We start from the raw sequence: 21,796 nt of genomic DNA on the forward strand, positions 1-21,796 counted from the left end.
GACACAGACACATGGGGGTACGGGGCACGGGATCTGTCCCTCCCTCCGCAGTGACAGACACATGGGGGTATGGGGCACGGGGTCTGTCCCTCCCTCCGCAGTGACACAGGCACATGGGGGTACGGGGCACGGGATCTGTCCCTCCCTCCGCAGTGACAGACACATGGGGGGTACGGGGCACGGGGTCTGTCCCTCCCTCCGCAGTGACACAGACACATGGGGGTACGGGGCACAGGGCCTGTCCCTCCCTCTGCAGTGACACAGACACATGGGGGTATGGGGCACGGGGTCTGTCCCTCCCTCCGCAGTGACACAGACACATGGGGGTACGGGACACGGGGTCTGTCCCTCCCTCCGCAGTGACACAGACACATGGGGGTACGAGGCACGGGGTCTGTCCCTCCCTCCGCAGTGAGACAAGCACATGGGGGGTACGGGGCACGGGGTCTGTCCCTCCGCAGTGACACAGGCACATGGGGGGTACGGGGCACGGGGTCTGTCCCTCCGCAGTGACACAGGCACATGGGGGGTAGGGGGCACGGGGTCTGTCCCTCCGCAGTGACACAGACACATCCTTCCCCACAGTGTCAGACAGGAGCGTACCCCAGACCATCACACAGAGTCTGACTAACTTCCTCCTGTAACTTTATTAGTCCTATAAACACAAGCTGATTGGTCCATGGCCTCGGTAAAAGGCGCAGTGACCTCCCGGCGCCTCCTCAGATACAGATGGAGTGTGAGCAGGGCACTGGGGACACGTAGGAGGCCAGCAGGGGATTGGTGGGCAGCACTTTGATTGGAAGGTCCCAGCTGAAGGTGTCCACCTCTATATGCCCGGCCCCAGTCCAGGTGATGATCTCAGATTGGTTTTCAGGCACAGTGGGCGCTTCCACCGGCTCCCGGGACGTGACAAACTCAAAGTGCAGGCGCCACTTCAAAGATACTATGGAGGAACGAAACAGAAGGGGCGACAAAGAGGACACAGCAGTAGATGGCATCACCAAAGCTCATTGCTCGGGTGGGACATCGAACACATCCCTCTCCTACTCTCCGCTCTGGCTAAAACGTGCTGCTCCTTCACTGATCTCACGTTGCTACGGTCACTCTTTAGCTAAAGGTTCCCTTTCTTAAATCCCTCTCCTGCCTTGTAATCAAACTCGGTATCCCAAAGTCCTCCTTACCTCCCACCTTCTGCTCCTCCCTACATCTCAGCTCTGATCTCTCGCTCTGCCCCCCCCCTCATATCTCAAAGTCCTCCCTACATCTCAGCTCTGATCTCTCCCTCTGCCCCCCGCTCATATCTCAAAGTCCTCCCTACATCTCAGCTCTGATCTCTCCCTCTGCCCCCCGCTCATATCTCAAAGTCCTCCCTACATCTCAGCTCTGATCTCTCCCTCTGCCCCCCGCTCATATCTCAAAGTCCTCCGTACATCTCAGCTCTGATCTCTCCCTCTGCCCCCCACTCATATCCCATGAAGTCCTCCTCACCACATCTCAGCCCTGATCTCTCCCTCTGCCCCCCACTCATATCTCAAAGTCCTCCTCACCACATCTGAGCTCTTATCTCTCACTTTGCTCTGCTCATATACCATAGTCCTCCTCACCTCCCACTCCACCACATCTCAGCCCTGATCTCTCACTCTGCTCCGCTCATATACCATAGTCCTCCTCACCTCCCCCTCCTCACCACATCTCAGCTCTGATGTCTCCCTCTGCCCCCCGCTCATATACCGTAGTCCTCCTCACCTCCCCCTCCTCACCACCACCTCTCAGCTCTGATCTCTCCCTCTGCCCCCCGCTCATATCCCATAATCCTCCTCACCTCCCCCTCCTCACCACCACCTCTCAGCTCTGATCTCTCCCTCTGCCCCCCGCTCATATCCCATAGTCCTCCTCACCTCCCCCTCCTCACCACATCTCAGCTCTGATCTCTCCCTCTGCCCCCCGCTCATATCCCATAATCCTCCTCACCTCCCCCTCCTCAACACCACCTCTCAGCTCTGATCTCTCCCTTTGCCCCCCGCTCATATCCCATAATCCTCCTCACCTCCCCCTCCTCACCACCACCTCTCAGCTCTGATCTCTCCCTCTGCCCCCTGCTCATATCCCATAGTCCTCCTCACCACCTCTCAGCTCTGATCTCTCCCTCTGCCCCCCGCTCATATCCCATAATCCTCCTCACCTCCCCCTCCTCAACACCACCTCTCAGCTCTGATCTCTCCCTCTGCCCCCCGCTCATATCCCATAATCCTCCTCACCTCCCCCTCCTCACCACCACCTCTCAGCTCTGATCTCTCCCTCTGCCCCCTGCTCATATCCCATAGTCCTCCTCACCACCTCTCAGCCCTGATCTCTCACTCTGCCCCCTGCTCATATCCCATAGTCCTCCTCACCACCTCTCAGCCCTGATCTCTCCATCTGCCTCCCGCTCATATCCCATAGTCCTTCCCACCTCTCCCTCCTCACCACATCTCAGCCCTGATCTCTCACTCTGCCCCCCGCTCATATCCCATAGTCCTCCCCACCTCTCCCTCCTCACCACATCTCAGCCCTGATCTCTCCCTCTGCCCCCCGCTCATATCCCATAGTCCTCCTCACCACCTCTCAGCCCTGATCTCTCACCCTGCCCCAGCTGGTCGCCCGGGCTCTGCCAGAACCTTCTCCTTCCCACTGTTGCTGCCCCCTCTCTCGCTGCTCTGGTAACCGGGAGGGGGACAGGTTGGGGGATGTGTAGATTACACGGGTTGAATTTAGGAGACCTGCCCCAGTAACTCACTGATGTTGGTGCTGAAGCCGGGGCAGGAGCCGAGGGGCAGAGGGAGGCTGAAGTTACTGCTGGCCGTGTGCAGACAGGACTCGTGGTGCTGGGCGTGGCTGCTGATGGACACAGCCTGACCACGGGAGCGCCTGTACTCCTCCTGCACACTCTCCTCTGTCTGCAGGGACACCGAGTACTGTGGAGAGTGCGGGTGAGAGGGGAAGAGAGCGTGAGTGTGAGGGGAAGAGAGCGTGAGTGTGAGGGGAAGAGAGTGTGTGTGAGGGGAAGAGAGCGTGAGTGTGAGGGGAAGAGAGCTCCAGAGAGAATGTGTGACAGGAAGAAAGTGTGAGTGAGAGAGTGTGAGGGGAAGAGAGTGTGTGTGAGGGGAAGAGAGATAGCGAGTGTGTGAGAGGAAGCCGGGGGTCTCTGTGTCACTGTCTCTACACACAGCCGGGGGGGAGGGGGTATCTGTGTCACTGTCCCACACACACACACACACACAGCCGGGCGGGAGGGGGTATCTGTGTCACTGTCCCACACACACACACACAGCCGGGGGTCTCTGTGTCACTGTCTCTACACACAGCCGGGGGGGAGGGGGTATCTGTGTCACTGTCCCACACACACACACACAGCCGGGGGTCTCTGTGTCACAGTCCCACACACACACACAGCCGGGGGTATCTGTGTCACTGTCCCACACACACACAGCCTGGGGTCTCTGTGTCACTGTCCCGCACACACAGCCGGGGGTCTCTGTGTCACTGTCTCTACACACAGCCGGGGGGAGGGGGTATCTGTGTCACTGTCACACACACACAGCCGGGGGTCTCTGTGTCACTGTCCCGCACACACAGCCAGGGGGGAGGGGGTATCTGTGTCACTGTCCCACACACACACACACAGCCGGGGGTCTCTGTGTCACTGTCCCACACACACAGCCGGGGGGGAGGGGGTATCTGTGTCACTGTCCCACACACACACAGCCGGGGGTCTCTGTGTCACTGTCCCGCACACACAGCCGGGGGGGAGGGGGTATCTGTGTCACTGTCCCACACACACACACACAGCCGGGGGTCTCTGTGTCACTGTCCCACACACACAGCCGGGGGTCTCTGTGTCACTGTCCCACACACACACAGCCGGGGGGGAGGGGGTATCTGTGTCACTGTCCCACACACACACAGCCGGGGGTCTCTGTGTCACTGTCTCTACACACAGCCGGGGGGAGGGGGTATCTGTGTCACTGTCCCACACACACACACACACAGCCGGGGGTCTCTGTGTCACTGTCTCTACACACAGCCGGGGGGAGGGGGTGTCTGTGTCACTGTCACACACACAGCCGGGGGTCTCTGTGTCACTGTCCCGCACACACAGCCAGGGACATCTGTGTCACTGTCCCACACACACAGCCGGGGGTATCTGTGTCACTGTCCCACACACACACACACACAGCCGGGGGTCTCTTTGTCACTGTCCCGCTCACACAGCCGGGCGGGAGGGGGTATCTGTGTCACTGTCCCACACACACACACACAGCCGGGGGTCTCTGTGTCACTGTCCCGCACACACACACACACAGCCGGGGGTCTCTGTGTCACTGTCCCGCACACACAGCCAGGGACATCTGTGTCACTGTCCCACACACACAGCCGGGGGTATCTGTGTCACTGTCCCACACACACACACACAGCCGGGGGTCTCTGTGTCACTGTCCCGCACACACAGCCGGGGGGGAGGGGGTATCTGTGTCACTGTCCCACACACACACACACAGCCGGGGGTCTCTGTGTCACTGTCCCGCACACACACACACACAGCCGGGGGTCTCTGTGTCACTGTCCCACACACACACACACAGCCGGGGGTCTCTGTGTCATTGTCCCGCACACACAGCCGGGGGTATCTGTGTCACTGTCCCACACACACACACACAGCCGGGGGTCTCTGTGTCATTGTCCCGCACACACACCTGGGGACATCTGTGTCACTGTCCCGCACACACAGCCGGGGGTCTCTGTGTCACTGTCCCGCACACACAGCCGGGGGTATCTGTGTCACTGTCCCGCACACACAGCCGGGGGTATCTGTGTCACTGTCCCGCACACACAGCCGGGGGTATCTGTGTCACTGTCCCGCACACACAGCCGGGGGTCTCTGTGTCACTGTCCCGCACACACAGCCGGGGGTATCTGTGTCACTGTCCCGCACACACAGCCGGGGGTATCTGTGTCACTGTCCCGCACACACAGCCGGGGGTATCTGTGTCAATGTCCCGCACACACAGCCGGGGGTATCTGTGTCACTGTCCCGCACACACAGCCGGGGGCGGGGGGTATCTGTGTCACTGTCCCACACACACACACACAGCCGGGGGTCTCTGTGTCACTGTCCCGCACACACAGCTGGGGGGAGGGGGTATCTGTGTCACTGTCACACACACACACAGCCGGGGGTATCTGTATCACTGTCACACACACACAGCCGGGGGTATCTGTGTCACTGTCCCACACACACAGCCGGTGGTGGGGGGGGGGGGGTATCTGTGTCACTGTCCCGCACACACAGCCGGGGGTCTCTGTGTCATTGTCCCACAAACACAGCCGGGGGTATCTGTGTCACTGTCCCGTACACACAGCCGGGGGTCTCTGTGTCACTGTCTCTACACACAGCCGGGGGGGAGGGGGTATCTGTGTCACTGTGCCGCACACACAGCCGGGGGTCTCTGTGTCACTGTCTCTACACACAGCCGGGGGGGAGGGGGTATCTGTGTCACTGTGCCGCACACACAGCCGGGGGTCTCTGTGTCACTGTCTCTACACACAGCCGGGGGGGAGGGGGTATCTGTGTCACTGTCCCACACACACACACACAGCCGGGCGGGAGGGGGTATCTGTGTCACTGTCCCACACACACACACACAGCCGGGGGTCTCTGTGTCACTGTCCCGCACACACAGCCGGGGGTCTCTGTGTCACTGTCTCTACACACAGCCGGGGGGGAGGGGGTATCTGTGTCACTGTCCCACACACACACACACACACAGCCGGGGGTCTCTGTGTCACTGTCCCACACACACACACACAGCCGGGGGTATCTGTGTCACTGTCCCACACACACACAGCCTGGGGTCTCTGTGTCACTGTCCCGCACACACAGCCGGGGGTCTCTGTGTCACTGTCTCTACACACAGCCGGGGGTCTCTGTGTCACTGTCCCGCACACACAGCCGGGGGGGAGGGGGTATCTGTGTCACTGTCCCACACACACACAGCCGGGGGTCTCTGTGTCACTGTCCCGCACACACAGCCGGGGGGGAGGGGGTATCTGTGTCACTGTCCCACACACACACAGCCGGGGGTCTCTGTGTCACTGTCCCGCACACACAGCCGGGGGGGAGGGGGTATCTGTGTCACTGTCCCACACACACACACACAGCCGGGGGTCTCTGTGTCACTGTCCCACACACACAGCCGGGGGTCTCTGTGTCACTGTCCCACACACACACAGCCGGGGGGGAGGGGGTATCTGTGTCACTGTCCCACACACACACAGCCGGGGGTCTCTGTGTCACTGTCTCTACACACAGCCGGGGGGGAGGGGGTATCTGTGTCACTGTCCCACACACACACACACACAGCCGGGGGTCTCTGTGTCACTGTCTCTACACACAGCCGGGGGGAGGGGGTATCTGTGTCACTGTCACACACACAGCCGGGGGTCTCTGTGTCACTGTCCCGCACACACAGCCGGGGACATCTGTGTCACTGTCCCACACACACAGCCGGGGGTATCTGTGTCACTGTCCCACACACACACACACAGCCGGGGGTCTCTTTGTCACTGTCCCGCTCACACAGCCGGGCGGGAGGGGGTATCTGTGTCACTGTCCCACACACACACACACAGCCGGGGGTCTCTGTGTCACTGTCCCGCACACACAGCCGGGGGGGAGGGGGTATCTGTGTCACTGTCCCACACACACACACACAGCCGGGGGTCTCTGTGTCACTGTCCCGCACACACACACACACAGCCGGGGGTCTCTGTGTCACTGTCCCGCACACACAGCTGGGGGGGAGGGGGTATCTGTGTCACTGTCCCACACACACACACACAGCCGGGGGTATCTGTGTCACTGTCCCGCACACACAGCCGGGGGTATCTGTGTCACTGTCCCGCACACACAGCCGGGGGCGGGGGGTATCTGTGTCACTGTCCCACACACACAGCTGGGGGGAGGGGGTATCTGTATCACTGTCACACACTCACAGCCGGGGGTATCTGTGTCACTGTCCCACACACACAGCCGGGGGGTATCTGTGTCACTGTCCCGCACACACACACACACAGCCGAGGGTATCTGTGTCATTGTCCCACAAACACAGCCGGGGCGGTATCTGTGTCACTGTCCCACACACACACACACACAGCCGAGGGTATCTGTGTCACTGTCCCGCACACACAGCCGGGGGTATCTGTGTCACTGTCCCGCACACACACACACACACACACACAGCCGGGGGTATCTGTGTCACTGTCCCGCACACACAGCCGGGGGTATCTGTGTCACTGTCCTACACACACAGCCGGGGGTATCTGTGTCACTGTCCCGCACACACACACACACACACACACAGCCGGGGGTATCTGTGTCACTGTCCCGCACACACAGCCGGGGGTATCTGTGTCACTGTCCTACACACACAGCCGGGGGTATCTGTGTCACTGTCCCACACGCACAGCCGGGGGTATCTGTGTCACTGTCCCACACGCACAGCCGGGGGTATCTGTGTCACTGTCCCACACACACAGCCGGTGGTGGGGGGGAGGGGGTATCTGTGTCACTGTCCCACACACACAGCCGGGGGTATCTGTGTCACTGTCCCACACGCACAGCCGGGGGTATCTGTGTCACTGTCCCACACGCACAGCCGGGGGGTATCTGTGTCACTGTCCCACACACACAGCCGGGGGTATCTGTGTCACTGTCCCACACGCACAGCCGGGGGGGTATCTGTGTCACTGTCCCACACACACAGCCGGGGGTATCTGTGTCACTGTCCCACACACACAGCCGGGGGTATCTGTGTCACTGTCCCGCACACACAGCCGGGGGTCTCTGTGTCACTGTCCCGCACACACAGCCGGGGGTATCTGTGTCACTGTCCCACACACACAGCCGGGGGTCTCTGTGTCACTGTCCTACACACACAGCCAGGGGGGAGGGGGTCTCTGTGTCACTGTCCCGCACACAGCCGGGGGTATCTGTGTCACTGTCCCACACGCACAGCCGGGGGGGTATCTGTGTCACTGTCCCGCACACACAGCCGGGGGGGTATCTGTGTCACTGTCCCACACACATAGCCGGGGGTATCTGTGTCACTGTCCCGCACACACACACACACACACACACAGCCGGGGGTATCTGTGTCACTGTCCCGCACACACAGCCGGGGGTATCTGTGTCACTGTCCCGCACACACAGCCGGGGGTATCTGTGTCACTGTCCTACACACACAGCCGGGGGTATCTGTGTCACTGTCCCACACGCACAGCCGGGGGTCTCTGTGTCACTGTCCCACACACACACACACAGCCAGGGGGTATCTGTGTCACTGTCCCGCACACACAGCCGGGGGTATCTGTGTCACTGTCCCGCACAGACAGACGGGGGTCTCTGTGTCACTGTCCCGCACACAGCCGGGGGTATCTGTGTCACTGTCCCGCACACACAGCCGGGGGGGTATCTGTGTCACTGTCCCACACACATAGCCGGGGGTATCTGTGTCACTGTCCCGCACACACAGCCGGGGTTCTCTGTGTCACTGTCCCACACGCACAGCCGGGGGTCTCTGTGTCACTGTCCCGCACGCACAGCCGGGGGTATCTGTGTCACTGTCCCACACGCACAGCCGGGGGGAGGGGGTATCTGTGTCACTGTCACACACACACACAGCCGGGGGTCTCTGTGTCACTGTCCCACACGCACAGCCGGGGGGGTATCTGTGTCACTTTCCCACACACACAGCTGGGGGTCTCTGTGTCACTGTCCCACACACACAGCCGGGGGTCTCTGTGTCACTGTCCCGCACACACCGCCGGGGGTATCTGTGTCACTGTCCCGCACACACAGCCGGGGCGGTATCTGTGTCACTGTCCCACACACACAGCCGGGGGTATCTGTGTCACTGTCCCGCACACACAGCCGGGGGTATCTGTGTCACTGTCCCACACACACAGCCGGGGGCGGGGGGTATCTGTGTCACTGTCCCACACACACAGCTGGGGGGAGGGGGTATCTGTATCACTGTCACACACTCACAGCCGGGGGTATCTGTGTCACTGTCCCACACACACAGCCGGGGGTATCTGTGTCACTGTCCCGCACACACCGCCGGGGGTCTCTGTGTAACTGTCCCACACGCACAGCCGGGGGTCTCTGTGTCACTGTCCCACACGCACAGCCGGGGGTATCTGTGTCACTGTCCCGCACACACCGCCGGGGGTATCTGTGTCACTGTCCCACACGCACAGCCGGGGGGTATCTGTGTCACTGTCCCACACACACAGCCGGGGGTCTCTGTGTCACTGTCCTGCACACACCGCCGGGGGTATCTGTGTCACTGTCCCGCACACACCGCCGGGGGGGTATCTGTGTCACTGTCCCACACACACAGCCGGGGGTCTCTGTTACTCACCTGCAGACAGGGTATTTCACCATCAGAGAAATTGAACGTCCCAATGACGTCCTCACCAATCTTATAAACCGTCTTAAAGATGCAGAAAGTCCCAACACGACCCCGAGAATTACTGATATTATACTGGTCTGTAGGAAGGAGAGAGGACACACAGAGGGAGCGTGACACAATGACACACAGAGGGAGCGTGACACAATGACACACAGAGGGAGCGTTACACAATGACACACAGAAAGAGCGTGACACAATGACACACAGAAAGAGCGTGACACAATGACACACAGAAAGAGCGTGACACAATGACACACAGAGGGAGCGTGACACAATGACACACAGAGGGAGCGTGACACAATGACACACAGAAAGAGCGTGACACAATGACACACAGAGGGAGCGTGACACAATGACACACAGAGGGAGCGTGACACAATGACACACAGAGGGAGCGTGACACAATAACACACAGAAAGAGCGTGACACAATGACACACAGAGGGAGCGTGACACAATTACACACAGAGAGCGTGACACAATGACACACAGAGGGAGCGTGACACAATGACACACAGAGGGAGCGTGACACAATGACACACAGAAAGAGCGTGACACAATGACACACAGAGGGAGCGTGACACAATGACACACAGAGGGAGCGTGACACAATGACACACAGAAAGAGCGTGACACAATGACACACAGAAAGAGCGTGACACAATGACACACAGAGGGAGCGTGACACAATGACACACAGAGGGAGCGTGGCACAATGACACACAGAGGGAGCGTGACACAATGACACACAGAGGGAGCGTGACACAATGACACACAGAGGGAGCGTGACACAATGACACAGAGGGAGCGTGACACAATGACACACAGAAAGAGCGTGACACAATGACACACAGAGGGAGCGTGACACAATGACACACAGAAAGAGCGTGACACAATGACACACAGAGGGAGCGTGACACAATGACACACAGAGGGAGCGTGACACAATGACACACAGAGGGAGCGTGACACAATGACACACAGAAAGAGCGTGACACAATGACACACAGAGGGAGCGTGACACAATGACACACAGAGGGAGCGTGACACAATGACACACAGAGGGAGCGTGACACAATGACACACAGAGGGAGCGTGACACAATGACACACAGAAAGAGCGTGACACAATGACACATAGAGGGAGCGTGACACAATGACACACAGAAAGAGCGTGACACAATGACACACAGAGGGAGCGTGACACAATGACACACAGAGGGAGCGTGACACAATGACACACAGAGGGAGCGTGACACAATGACACAGAGGGAGCGTGACACAATGACACACAGAGGGAGCGTGACACAATGACACACAGAGGGAGTGTGTGATGGAGTGGCCTATCCACACAATGCATTTTAGGCTGTAGCAAAACGTTGAGTGGTTTATTTCTCCACAAACACAACAAAACACCGGGCACACTGTTGCTTTAAGGCAAAAATACAAAGCATAAAAAGAAAGCCTACTCCATCTTGGGAAACTTACTAAACAGTACCCTAGCTACCTGGCTGGCCAGCTAAGCCAGTTACCAGCCCCAAAACATATGAAACAATACCAGGGAACAATATATAAAGTCCTTATCTGCTTGTGCTGGTCCGGCATCTCCGGTTTCTCCAGGTGAACATCAGATGCAGGCGTTGCAGTCCTGCTGCTCTCAGGAAGTCTGTTGCCCTATCTCTGTGCAGGCTACTCTGTGGTGCGGGGCTTTGGGGTCCCCACTGTACCCAGGCTAATCCCTCTGGTGAACAATAAGCATGCGAGCTAGAGCTCCATGGGTGCTGGTTGTGAATCCCAGCGAGGTCACAGGCAATCCTCTGTGACCCTCCTCTCTTGCAGAACAGGAACTCTAACAGGGACACTGAAAAGAAGTTACTTCCTGCCTTTTAAACCCTGTTCAATCAGGAGTTCATTTCATACACCTCAGGCAGGAGAAACCTAACAGCAGAGGGAGCAAGTTAACTCCTTCACTCCCCTACAGAGGGTTACACAAGGACACAGAGGGAGGGAGTGTGCAGTGTCGTAGTGCGGAGTGCTCTCGGTACTCACGCAGGGTACGGCGCGATGTCACCGCCATGAGAATCTCTACAGCTGAGTCAAGGAGACGGGAATCCTTCTTCGCCCCGTCATCATCCTCCATGAATGGGTTCGAGGGAGCGACCTCATCCTCCTGAGGGAGCTGGAAACCCTGCAGGGCTGAGGAGAGAGGGGGGGGGCAGGTAGAGAAGGGGGGGGGGCAGAGGGAAAGAAAGGGGGCAGGGAGAAAGAGGCAGAGAGAGAGAGGGCATTGGGAGAGTGAGCGTTAGAGCTTCAACGGCGAAATCAATGTTATGTACAGGGAGTGTGCATATATACACTCACTGGAGAGTATATATTTATATATACATAGATAGCCCTGTCTGTTCAGGAAGGGTATAGCAGGGATGATTACATATTGAAGACGACGTGATAGATATTATCATAGCAAGGTCCTTAACACACCTGCATCAGGTATGTGTACTGACTGATCTGTGTGGTTGATTTCAAGTGCTGGTTGGTAAAAGTGTGTGCAGTTAGAACCAGAAGCAGTTTGAACAAGGAAGCGGTAAAACAAGGTATAGTTATTGAAGTACAGTTTTCTGTTAGTACTTCTAAACTTCATAGTTGCTAGAATGAGCAGGATTGAAAATGCCACTCAATGCACATCTTGCCACATGTATGTGCACTTGGAGCAGCTGTTCCAAGGAACATACCTCTGTGAGAAGTGTGAGCAGGTGGTATCTTTAGAATCAGAGATTGCTGATCTGAAGAGGCAACTTGCAATATTGAGGGACATTGGCAATCTTGAAAGGGAATTAGAGCTCACTGAGCAGGCCCTTGCATCGACTAGTGGTGCAGATGGTGGCGCTGTTAGTGAGGAGCAGGTAGGTAGCTTGGTTTCTGTTAGTGAGGAGCAGGTAGGTAGCTGGGTGACATTTAGAAGGGGAAGCAGGGGCAATAGGGAGAGGCAGGTCGTTTCTGAGCTGACACATCCCAATAGATTTGCCATGTTGAGTGAAGATATTGGGAATGTTGGGGCAGTAATGGCAAGGCTGGGGGAGACTAATTCTTCTAGCAGCCAGGGGAATAGTTCCTTCAGCACAGTGGGGACTCAGGATGCTCAGATACAAAGAAAGATTGTGGTGGTAGGGGAATCCATTATTAGGAAGGTAGATAGGGCAATCTGTTGCCAGGACCGCATGAACCGAACAGTGTGTTGTCTCCCGGGTGCTTGGGTTCGGCACATTGCGGATCGGGTAGACAGATTGTTGGGGGGGCTGGGATTGACCCGGCGGTCTTGGTACACGTTGGCACCAATGACAAAGTTAGAGATAGATGGAGGGTCCTAAAAAATGATTACAGAGATCTAGGCCAAAAGCTCAAGGCAAGGACCTCCAAGGTAGTATTTTCTGAAATACTACCAGTGCCATGCGCTACCACAGGGAGACAGTCCGAGATCAGGGAGGTTAATGCATGGCTAAGAAAGTGGTGCAGGAAGGAGGGGTTTGGGTTTTTAGAGCACTGGGACTCCTTTTCTGAGAGGTGCCATCTATATTCTAGGGACGGATTGCACCTCAATGAAGAGGGATCTTCTGTGCTAGGGGGGAGAATGCTAAAAAGGTTGGAGGAGATTTTAAACTAGGATAGAGGGGGGAGGGGAATGAAACAGATAATGAACTAAATGGAATAGATGAGGTTACAAGGTGGTATGGAGGTAGAATGGGGGCAAGTGCGACAAGCAACGAGACACCCATAGTAAATACAGATAATACTAGAAAACTTCTAAAGACTAAACCAAGTGGGCTCAGAAAGGAAGGAGCAGATAAGATAATAGTACAGGCTGAAAAATAACTGAAATGCATGCTTGCTAATGCAAGAAGTCTGACAGATAAAATGGGGGAGCTTGAAATAATAGCTGCAAGGGAGCAGTATGATATCATAGGCATTACTGAAACATGGTGGGATGAAACTCATGACTGGACAGTTAATTTAGAGGGTTATTCTCTTTTTCGGAAGGATCTAACAAATAGAAGGGGAGGTGGAGTATGTTAATATGTTAAACCGGATATAAAACCTATTATAAGGGATGATGTCTATGAAGGGAATGATGAAAATGTTGAGACTTTGTGGATAGAAATTAGCAGTGGAGGTAAAAGTATAAAGAAAATGTTTGTGGGAATATGCTATAACCCACCAAATATCTGTGAGATTGAGGAAGCTAAAATACTTTTGCAAATGGAGAAGGCATCAAAACTGGGTCATGTTTGCATAATGGGGGATTTTAATTATCCAGACATAGACTGGGGCAATGAGATTAGCGTTACAACAAAAGGAAACAGGTTTTTGGGGGTGCTTAAAAACAATTATATGACCCAAATTATTGAGGAACCAACCAGGAGAGGGGCAGTTCTGGATTTGGTCATATCAAACAATGTAGAAGTAATAACAAATATTCAAGTCCTGGAACATTTGGGTAACAGTGATCATAACATGGTCTCATTTGAAATAAATTATCAAAAAACAGATTACTTGGGTTCAACAAAGACCTTCAACTTTGGAAAGGCAGATTTTAATAAACTGAGGTCTAATCTAGTAGTAATACAATTGGATGATGTTTTTGCAGGGAAAAATGTAGAAGATAAATGGGCAGTCTTTAAAACATTGTTAGAAAAGCACACTTATCAGTGTATACCCTTGGGTAATAAGTATAAAAGAAATAAGTCAAAACCAATGTGGCTAAATAAACAGGTAGGGGAGGAAATGGACAAGAAGAGGAAGGCGCTTAGATTATTTAAGTCAGAAGGGACAGAGACATCGTATCAGAATTATAAGGAATGTAACAAAAATTGCAAAAGGGCAATCAAATTAGCAAAAATGGATAATGAAAAAAGGATTGCAATAGAAAGTAAGGTCAACCCAAAAAAGTTCTTTAAGTACCTTAATAACAAAAAAATGAGAAAAGAAAATATAGGCCCCTTTCAGTGTGAGGTGGGTAGGCAGATTATTGGAGATAAGGAAAAAGCTGAGGTATTAAACAAATTCTTTGCTTCTGTGTTTACCAGGGAAGAATCAAGTTCAATAGTAGTGCCGCAGGAGGAAGCCACAACCTCCATATTAATGAACAATTGGTTAACTGAGGAAGAAGTTCATAAGCAACTTGTAAAAATTAAAGTAAATAAGGCACCTGGCCCCGATGGCATACATCCAAGAGTTTTCAAGGAGTTAAGCTCAGTAATAGCAAAACCATTACATTTAATATTCAAGGACTCAATTTCCACAGGCTCAGTACCACAAGATTGGCGTAAAGCAGATGTGGTGCCTATATTTAAGAAGGGAGCTAGATCAGAACCGGAAAATTACAGACCTGTAAGCCTGACTTCAATAGTAGGGAAGCTACTTAAAGGTTTAATACGGGATAATATTCAAGAACACCTAATGGAAAACAAAATTATTAGTAATAGTCAGCATGGATTTATGAAGGATAGATCTTGCCAAACTAACCTTATTTGTTTCTTTGAGGAGGTAAGTAGGAATTTAGACCAGGGTAATGCAGTTGATGTGGTCTACTTAGATTTTGCAAAGGCTTTTGATACGGTTTCACACAAGAGGTTGGTGTACAAAATAAAGAGAATTGGACTCAGTAATAATATATGCACCTGGATTGAAAACTGGTTAAAGGACAGACAACAGAGGGTTGTCATAAATGGAACCTTTTCAGGTTGGGCTGAAGTCGTGAGTGGAGTACCTCAAGGATCGGTACCGGGACCCCTGCTTTTTAACTTGTTTATTAATGACCTTGAGGTTGGGATCGAGAGCAAAGTCTCCATCTTTGCTGATGATACTAAATTGTGTAAGGTAGTAGAATCAGAGCAGGATGTAATTTCTCTTCAGAAGGACTTGGAGAGACTGGAAACGTGGGCAGGTAAATGGCAGATGAGGTTTAATACAGATAAATGTAAGGTTATGCATTTGGGATACAAGAATAAAAAGGTGACTTACAAATTAAATGGAGATATATTGGGGGAATCCTTGATGGAGAAGGATTTAGGAGTGCTTGTAGACAGCAGGCTTAGCAATAGTGCCCAAAGTCATGCAGTAGCTGCAAAGGCAAACAAGATCTTATCGTGCATCAAAGGACAATGGATGGAAGGTAAGTAAACATAATTATGCCCCTTTACAAAGCATTAGTAAGACCACAACTTGCATATGGAGTACAATTTTGGGCACCAATCCTAAGAAAAGACATTATGGAACTAGAGAGAGTGCAGAGAAGAGCCACCAAATTAATAAAGGGGATGGACATTCTAATTTATGAGGAGAGGCTAGCTAAATTAGATTTATTTACATTAGAAAAGAGGCGTCTAAGAGGGGATATGATAACTATATAAAAATATATTCAGGGACAATACAAGGAGCTTTCAAAAGAACTTTTATACAGGACAAGCTGCGATAATTGTGTTTATCTCTTGTTCTTTATAATATATATATTTATATTTTTTTATTTTTTAAGGTATAGACAATGATGTAATTGTAAGGAGTCTAGAGCTTAAATAGCTCTGAATATTTTTATGTTTACAAATTAATTCATTATAATTATGTTGCATCATGAGGAACAATAGACTAATTAATAGTCATTGCTTTGGTTCCAAGTATATTAAATTGTTTTTATTTATATGTGTCATTTTAAATTTATTTTTAAATCAATTATAGTTTATTATTTTAAGTTTTGTCAAGTTATGTATTTGTGTGGGTATTATTTTGTAAGTGTCATGTATTTATTATCATTTTTATAATTTACTGTTAGCATTTAGTTATATTGATTTGTCAATTAGTATGTGAGCAGTTGATTGGATGGTTTGATAGCCTGAAATGAGACATGGTTCCCAATTGGTTAATATAGGAACCAGGGGAGGTATATTATTGCCTCTCTGAGTGTCTATGGCCAAGCCCTGATGAAGTGTCATGTGACACGAAACATGTTGGTGATGTCATAACGCAGCGACACACGTCCGTGACGACGGTCAGTTTGTGTAGCTGGTGGAGCCCTATTTGCCACGAGGAGCACATAGGGGAATTCTAGTGCCTAAGGTCTGTTTGTTCTATAACATCCTGCATTCCTAGCACCTCTCCTTCTCTGTCACAATCTAGGGTTGTGCATTTGGGTGTTTACATCCATTAACCCTGTGTGGCTAGGGCTCGTGCATAATTTTTTTGTGTCAATTTAGACAAGGTTATTATTATATTACTGTATTATGTGTATTTTTTGTATGATGAATGATTTTTCATGATAAAAATATTAATATTAATTCTGGTTTCTTCTGGTTTCATTTTCATGCGCTCCTATTTTTGTTTTTTGTATTGCTGATTATGCCCCGCTGATCACGGGAGATTGGGATTCTGCGAACCGGGTAGCCGTGAGAGGGGGGTCGTTTGGAGAGACAGCGCGCTCAATACAAATTTTCAGATAATAAGATATACAACTCCAGTAGCGAGGCAGTTGATAAAGTTCTTAATCCTGTAGGTTTTAAGATTTTCCGAATCAGAAAAAACTTTTGACGTTAACATGGACGTACATGCTTTGCAACGTCCACATGTGTAAAAACCACAGGGTTTAGGGCCAAGCCATGTCTTGGTTGGTTTAGCTTGATAATGACTGTGTACTAATCGATCTCTAAGGTTCTTGGGTCTACGACATACCATGTTAGGTGAATGTTTAAGGATCTATGATAGATCAAGATCTTGCATCAGTATATGCCAATGTTTCTGTAGAATCTGTCTGATTGATCCCCATTGATCATTATATTTGCCAATGAATCTGATTATACTGTCAGTGGCATCCTGTATCCGCTGATTTTGTGTCAAGAGTGTTGATCTAGTAGTATTAAGAGCCTTCCGGTAGGCTCTGTTGATCACAACTTTCTTGTAGCCACGTTGATTAAATCGATTGATCATATCACCAGACTGTTGTTTATATTCCTGAGTGTTGGAACAATTCCACCTGAGCCGGAGGAATTGTCCTGTAGGATACTATTTATCATGTGTGGTGGATGGTGACTATCTGCCTTGAGTAGGCTATTTGTTGACGTAGCTTTCCTAAAAATAGTTGATTCCAGTTTACCGTTGTCACCCTTAGATGTGGTTAAGTCAAGGAAGTTGATTTTGTCTTAATGTGCCTCGTATGTGAGCTTAAGATTATGATTGTTTTGATTTAATTTCTGAATGAATTGTTGTAGTAATTCACGGGTCCCACTCCATAGTAACAGAATGTCATCTATGTATCTAGACCACATGTCAATGTGGCCCATATACATGTCGTTCTCTTCCATGAACACACGGCCTCCTCCCACCATCCTAAATAAAGGTTGGCATAGGTGGGAGCGCACGTGGTGCCCATGGCTGTACCTTGTATTTGATGGTATATTCTTTGGTCACAAAGAAAGTAGTTTTTGTTGAGAACTAGGTCAAGGAGTTGAAGAATAAATCTGTTGTGAACCTGAGAGTTCTCATCGCGTGCCCTTAGAAAGAATTCCACTGCTTTAATTCCTGCCTGACGTGGGATGCTAGTATATAAACTTTCGACATCCAGACCTACTAGCAGGGTGTCTGCGTCTACTATGACGTCTTCAATTCTAAGGAGCACGTCCTTCGTATCCTTAAGATGCGAAGGAAGTGAATCAACAAAAGGTCTTAAGAACCGATCTAGGTAAACACTAGCATTCGAGGTGATATTATTAATACCAGATACGATCGGTCTACCTGGCGGAGGAATCTTGTCCTTATTGATTTTCGGTAAGTGGTAAAAGGTAGCGATTGTAGGATTTTTTACCAGAATAAAGTTATACTCATCTTTTGATATAACTCTTTTGAGTAAAAGAGCGGTCTATCCCCCCCAATCCTCTCTATCCCACCTATTCCCCCTCCGATCCTCTCTATCCCCCCCATTCCCCCTCCGATCCTCTCTACCCCCACTATTCCCCCCGATCCTCTAACCCCCCTATTCCCCTCCGATTCTCTCTATTCCCCCCTATTCCCTCTCCAATCCTCTCTACCCCCGCAATACTCTATCCCCCCCTAATCCTCTCTATCCCCCCACTATTCCACTCGATCCTCTCTATCCCCCCTATACCCCCTCACCCCCCTGATCCTCTCTCACCCCTCTATTCCCCTTCAATCCTCTCTATCCCCCCTGATTCCTCCTCCGATCCTCTCTATTCCCCCTCCGATCCTCTCTATCCCCCCCTATATCCTCAGATCCTCTCACCCCCCTATTACCCCCGATCCTCTCACCCCCCTATCCCCCCGATCCTCTCTATCCCCCCCTATTCCTCCCTCCGATCCTCTCTATTCACCCCCCTATTCCCCCTCAGATCCTGCCCCTCATTACCCCCGATCTTCTCACTCCCCTATTACCCCCGACCCTCTCTATCCCCCCCTATTCCTCCTCCGATCCTCTCTATTCACCCCCCTGTTCCCCCTCAGATCCTGCCCCCCTCCTATTCCCTCGATCCTTGCTTCTCACCTTGCAGTACCAGGACCCGGAACGGTACCCGGAGCAGCTGGATGGGGCAGTTAACCCTCTGGCAGCCAATGGTCAGTTTGTAGACATATTTCACAGACTGGCCGCGAAATGAGGGGGGAGCAGCGAGGGGCAGGACTTCACTGTACGAGTCTGCGGGGGAGCACAGGAACGGGTTAAAAGCACTAACACAGACCTCTTCCCCGCCCCTAATAACACAGACCTCTCCCCCCTCCCCTAATAACACAGACCTCTCCCCCTCCCCTAATAACACAGACCTCTCCCCCCGCCCCTAATAACACAGACCTCTCCCCCCGCCCCTAATAACACAGACCTCTCGCCCCTCCCCTAATAACACAGACCTCTCCCCCCTCCCCTAATAACACAGACCTCTCCCCCCTCCCCTAATAACACAGACCTCTCCCCCCCCGCTCCTAATAAAACAGACATCTCCCCCCGCCCCTAATAACACAGACCTCTCCCCCTCCCCTAATAACACAGACCTCTCCCCCCGCCCCTAATAACACAGACCTCTCCCCCCCTCTCCTAATAACACAGACCTCTCCCCCTCCCCTAATAACACAGACCTCTCCCCCCGCACCTAATAACACAGACCTCTCCCCCCCGCTCCTAATAACACAGACCTCTCCCCCCCGCCCCTAATAACACAGACCTCTCCCCCGCCCCTAATAACACAGACCTCTCCCCCCTCCCCTAATAACACAGACCTCTTCCCCCACCCCTAATAACACAGACCTCTCCCCCCCTCCCCTAATAACACAGACCTCTCCCCCTCCCCTAATAACACAAACCTCTTCCCCCACCCCTAATAACACAGACCTCTCCCCCCCGCCCCTAATAACACAGACCTCTCCCCCCCGCTCCTAATAACACAGACCTCTCCCCCCCGCACCTAATAACACAGACCTCTTCCCCGCCCCTAATAACACAGACCTCTCGCCCCTCCCCTAATAACGCAGATCTCTCCCCCCTCCCCTAATAACACAGACCTCTTCCCCCACCCCTAATAACACAGACCTCCCCCCCGCCCCTAATAACACAGACCTCTCGCCCCTCCCCTAATAACACAGACCTCTTCCCCCCCGCTCCTAATAACACAGAAATCTCCCCCCCACTCCTAATAACACAGACCTCTTCCCCCTCCCCTAATAACACAGACCTCTCCTCCCCGCCCCTAATAACACAGACCTCTTCCCCCTCCCCTAATAACACAGACCTCTTCCCACTCCCCTAATAACGCAGATCTCTCCCCCGCCCCTAATAACACAGACATCTCCCCCCGCCGCTAATAACACACACCTCCCCCGCCCCTAATAACACAGACCTCTCCCCCGCCCCTAATAACACACACCTCCCCCACCTCCCCCTAATAAATGTGACCTCACATGATTTGGTCTCTCCCGGGTCGAGGCGCAGGTCACAGAATAGGATTTTGGGCGGAGTGGAGAGGATGCACTGCCCGCGTTCACCTGAGAGAGGGAGAGAGGGAGACAGTGTGAAACAGGGGCAGGGGGGAGCGAGAAGACGGGGGAGGGAAGGCAAGGGCGGGGGGGAGGGAAGGCAAGGGCGGGGGAGGGAGGGAAGGCAAGGGCGGGGGAGGGAGGGAAGGCGAGGGCGGGAGGGAAGGCAAGGGCGGGGGAGGGAGGGAAGGCAAGGGCGGGGGAGGGAGGGAAGGCGGAGGGCGGGGGAGGGAGGGAAGGCGAGGACGGGGGAGGAGGGAAGGCGAGGGCGGGGGAGGGAGGGAAGGCAAGGGCGGGGGAGGGAGGAAGGGAAGGCAAAGGCGGGGGAGGGAGGAAGGAAGGCAAGGGCGGGGGGGGGGGAGGGAAGGCAAGGGCGGGGGGGGGAGGGAAGGCGAGGGCGGGGGAGGGAGGGAAGGCGAGGGCGGGGGAGGGAGGGAAGGCGAGGGCGGGGGAGGGAGGGAAGGCGAGGGCGGGGCAGGGAAGGCAAGGGCGGGGGAGGGAGGAAGGGAAGGCAGGGGCGGGGGATGGAGGGAGGGAAGGCAAGGGCGGGGGAGGGAAGGCAAGGGCAGGGGAGGGAAGGCATGGGCGGGGGAGGGAAGGCAAGGGCGGGCGAGGGAGGGAAGGCAAGGGAGGGAGGGGGAGGGAAGGCGAGGGCGGGGGAGGGAGAGAAGGCAAGGGCGGGGGGAGGGAAGGGAAGGCGGGGGAGGGGAAGGGAAGGCGAGGGCGGGGGAGGGAGGGAGGGCGGGGGAGGGAGGGAAGGCGAGGGCGGGGGAGGGAGGGAAGGCGAGGGCGGGGAGGAGGGATGGCGAGGGCGGGGGAGGGAGGGAAGGCAATGGCGGGGGAGGGAGGAAGGGAAGGCAATGGCGGGGAAGGGAGGAAGGGAAGGCAAGGGCGGGGGATGGAGGGAAGGCAAGGGTGGGGGAGGAGGGAGGGAAGGAAAGGGCGAGGGAGGGAAGGAAAGGGCGGGGAGGGAGGGAAGGCAAGGGCGGGGGAGGGAGGGAAGGCAAGTGCGGGGGAGGGAGGGAAGGTAAGGGCGGGGAGGGAAGGCGAGGGCGGGGGAGGGAGGGAAGGTGAGGGCGGGGGAGGGAGAGAAGGCGAGGGCGGGGGGAGGGAGAGAAGGCGAGGGCGGGAGAGAAGGCGAGGGTGGGGGAGGGAGAGAAGGCAAGGGCGGGGGAGGGAGAGAAGGCAAGGGCGGGGGAGGGAGAGAAGGCAAGGGCGGGGGAGGGAGAGAAGGCAAGGGCGGGGGAGGGAGAGAAGGCAAGGGCGGGGG

The 21,796-nt window shown here is 53.8% G+C and overlaps 1 protein-coding gene across 1 annotated transcript; it reads right to left on the minus strand.

The window, feature by feature from the left end:
- Positions 1 to 628: 628 nt before the first annotated feature.
- On the minus strand, positions 629 to 20,569 carry LOC142481026 (RAB6A-GEF complex partner protein 2-like; the record flags this gene model as incomplete). The annotated part of the gene is made up of 6 exons (XM_075582727.1): positions 629 to 943; positions 2,777 to 2,954; positions 9,462 to 9,589; positions 11,560 to 11,706; positions 19,049 to 19,198; positions 20,452 to 20,569. Coding segments are annotated over 6 exons (945 nt in total), but the record flags the coding sequence as incomplete, so codon positions are not given.
- Positions 20,570 to 21,796: the final 1,227 nt, after the last annotated feature.

Source organism: Ascaphus truei, unplaced genomic scaffold (assembly GCF_040206685.1).
Source record: "Ascaphus truei isolate aAscTru1 unplaced genomic scaffold, aAscTru1.hap1 HAP1_SCAFFOLD_2428, whole genome shotgun sequence".
NCBI lineage: Eukaryota > Metazoa > Chordata > Amphibia > Anura > Ascaphidae > Ascaphus > Ascaphus truei.